Below are 2636 nucleotides of genomic sequence, written 5' to 3' on the forward strand. Positions count from 1 at the left end.
ATAAATTTATGTACAAACTTTCAAAGCCACAATGGATGGAGAAATTACAACATTCACTCAGTTTTAATGTTCTCTCTCTCTCTCTACAATGCAGAGCATGCACTAATGTAGGTTATGTATATATATATATATATATACATACACTTATATTCAAGACACTGATCACTTTTGCCAATCCTGTAAGTAAGTAATGATCTGTGGCTGGAGTAACATAACCAAAGTACGTACATTTCTTAATATTAAATACTTTGTTGAAAATTTAAAAACTAACAGACAAAAATATTTTGTTGAGGAAATCTTATCTAATGTTGGATAATCTTGAAAAGTGCCATCTCATCTACTCAATGTTCACTGTCGTATAATGATTCAGTTCCCAAGTTATAAGGCAAGACAGCCTAAAACAGCTGGTACTAGCATTCAGAAATTACTATTCTGATGGAGTAGTGATAAGTTGACTAAAAAAACACTCACTCAATTAAAACAGACAAGTTTTGTAAAGAGAATATTTACATTAAGTGTTTGAAACCACCAAAAAATGCTCGAGTTACTCTAGCAAACAATTGTAGTGTTAATAAAATGATCGTACAGGTTTTAGTGCATCAAGATATCAAACTATGTGAAAATGGTTAGTTAGTAATAAAAACAACATTTATTAGGTAAGAAAGAAAAGAATATACGTCTTACCCAGTAATCTAAAATTAACAGAGATAAGCTTGGTGGATCTACTCTTGCCATTAAAGTTATATAATTACCAACGTGCGGTGAATAAGATTCACAGAAATCAGAGTTGATTGATAATAAATGTTACAAAAAATGCCTAGCAGTGAGCATGGAGGTATTGTTGCATATTTTACACTGCACTGTGTATATTGTTGGGGGTGAAACAGCAGTGAGCATGGAGGTATTGTTGCATATTTTACACTGCACTGTGTATATTGTTGGGGGTGAAACAGCAGCAGAACAACCTCTGAAATTATAAAATCTTACTACAACCCACATTTTTTTTTTTTGGCATGTAGAATGGTTTCTTTACCTTGTGAGTACTCTAGAAAATACTGAAGTCTACTCAAGATCAAATTTGTTGGACTTCATATTTTTTTTGTAATTTGTATTCACTCACTAATTTTTCTGACTAGATTTATAACTGCACAAAATATAAACGTGCCTTTTGTATTCCCTCTTTTAAACGCTCCCACCCACAGTGGGTCAATGATAAGTCCGAAGGCTTATAACATTAAAAACCAGGTTTCGATCCTCTTTTAAACCTGCAACTTTATATTTCATCCATTAGCCCACTAAGCTTAAATCTTAGATATTAATGATGGCTTATCTTGTAGTTCCTAATTAAAAGGTATACTTATATCATTGGTAAGTACAACTTAAAATGATGTATTGAAGCAATAAAAAAAAAAACATTGCTACCCCAAGTATTTTTAGTTTTTATTAGAGTATTATTTTAAATGTGGTGACCAGTTTTAATAACTACCCCATAGAAAAAAAACAGTAGTCCTGAAATGTGTATATACACACAATAAAATGGGTGTAGTATAGTTCAAAATTCACACCCTTTATTCCTAACCTGTTAAGAAAGAGTAAAGAACTTTTAATCTAATAATGTTGAGAAGAGAAGTGATTCAAATACGTAAATAAAATATGGCCATAATAACATCGTTTTACTTTACTTAAGGTTAAGTAGACAACCTCAATAACACCTATCCTAACTTTAGTTAACTTCGCTAAGATCTACCCTCAGTTTAAATACTGTCTTTTAGAATCTATTTTATTTTTAAGGTGGACAGAGTGAATGATATCCTTAGGCTCTACACTAAGATAACCTTTAGGCTTAACAAGTACAAGTAATATTAATTTAGTAGTTATTGCTTTGAATATATCTTACAGTAGCATTGTTTTCAAGCTAGCAATATTGTTCCTGTAATTGTATCCACAATCGTGGAAAGTTTACGAAATAAATAATTTGGATAAAATATTTATGAAATTTTTACAACTCAGAAAACATTACAATAGGTTTACTGTATTGATAAAAATTAATCCAAGAAAAATATAACACTTCCGTGGTTTTGAAAGAGTACCACACGAGATTCCAGTCTGATCTGTGGTTCTGAAGAGATCTGCTCATAACGGTCTTCCATATTATTCACTAAGTAATCTGTTCTTTTTAGACAACTTCATTAACTTGCTGTAATCAATTTATAAACGAGCAAAATGGATGGACTTAAACAGTTTGAACCGGTTTTGAGTCATCTTCCACAAAAATTTCGACCCAAAGAGGTTCCCATTCTATGTAAACGCTCCGGTTCTGAACTGCTGTGTCGTTTATGTAAAGAAACCTACCAAGGACAAAGAAAAAAAAAATTTAAACATGTATACATAGATGTCATGTTAAAGAGAGACAACTAAGATAGAATTTAATAAGTACTAGTTGAGTGATAAATCTTTAGTTTGGGTTTGACAAAAATATTTTTTAAGTAGCAGACAATGAATAAATATTATTATAATAGCATTTGTAACTATCAAAACATTTTAATTAGCCATCTTGTGACGATCATGTTGATGATGGTTGTAAATATATTAGGTCGTCAAGAAATTAGTGTCGCGTTTTGGAACACTTTCATTAA

General features: G+C 31.1%; 1 protein-coding gene and 1 long non-coding RNA gene across 3 annotated transcripts in view; one reads left to right on the top strand and one right to left on the bottom strand.

Annotated features, from left to right (window-relative positions):
* Positions 1-19: 19 nt before the first annotated feature.
* On the top strand, positions 20-1413 carry LOC111087259. The gene is made up of 2 exons (XR_002611963.1): positions 20-835; positions 902-1413. It is a non-coding gene; the product is annotated as an uncharacterized LOC111087259 (long non-coding RNA).
* Positions 1175-2636, bottom strand: part of LOC106465398 (kinase suppressor of Ras 1-like) — a 37633-nt gene continuing 36171 nt past the window's right edge. For both annotated transcript variants that reach the window (XM_022393298.1, XM_022393297.1), the window contains exon 13: positions 1175-2348. In XM_022393298.1, coding sequence (XP_022249006.1) covers positions 2259-2348 — 90 coding nt within the window. In that variant the 3' untranslated portion in view covers positions 1175-2258. The remainder of the gene's footprint in view (positions 2349-2636) is intronic.

Source organism: Limulus polyphemus, unplaced genomic scaffold, assembly GCF_000517525.1.
Source record: "Limulus polyphemus unplaced genomic scaffold, Limulus_polyphemus-2.1.2 Scaffold1931, whole genome shotgun sequence".
Classification (NCBI taxonomy): Eukaryota; Metazoa; Arthropoda; class Merostomata; order Xiphosura; family Limulidae; genus Limulus; species Limulus polyphemus.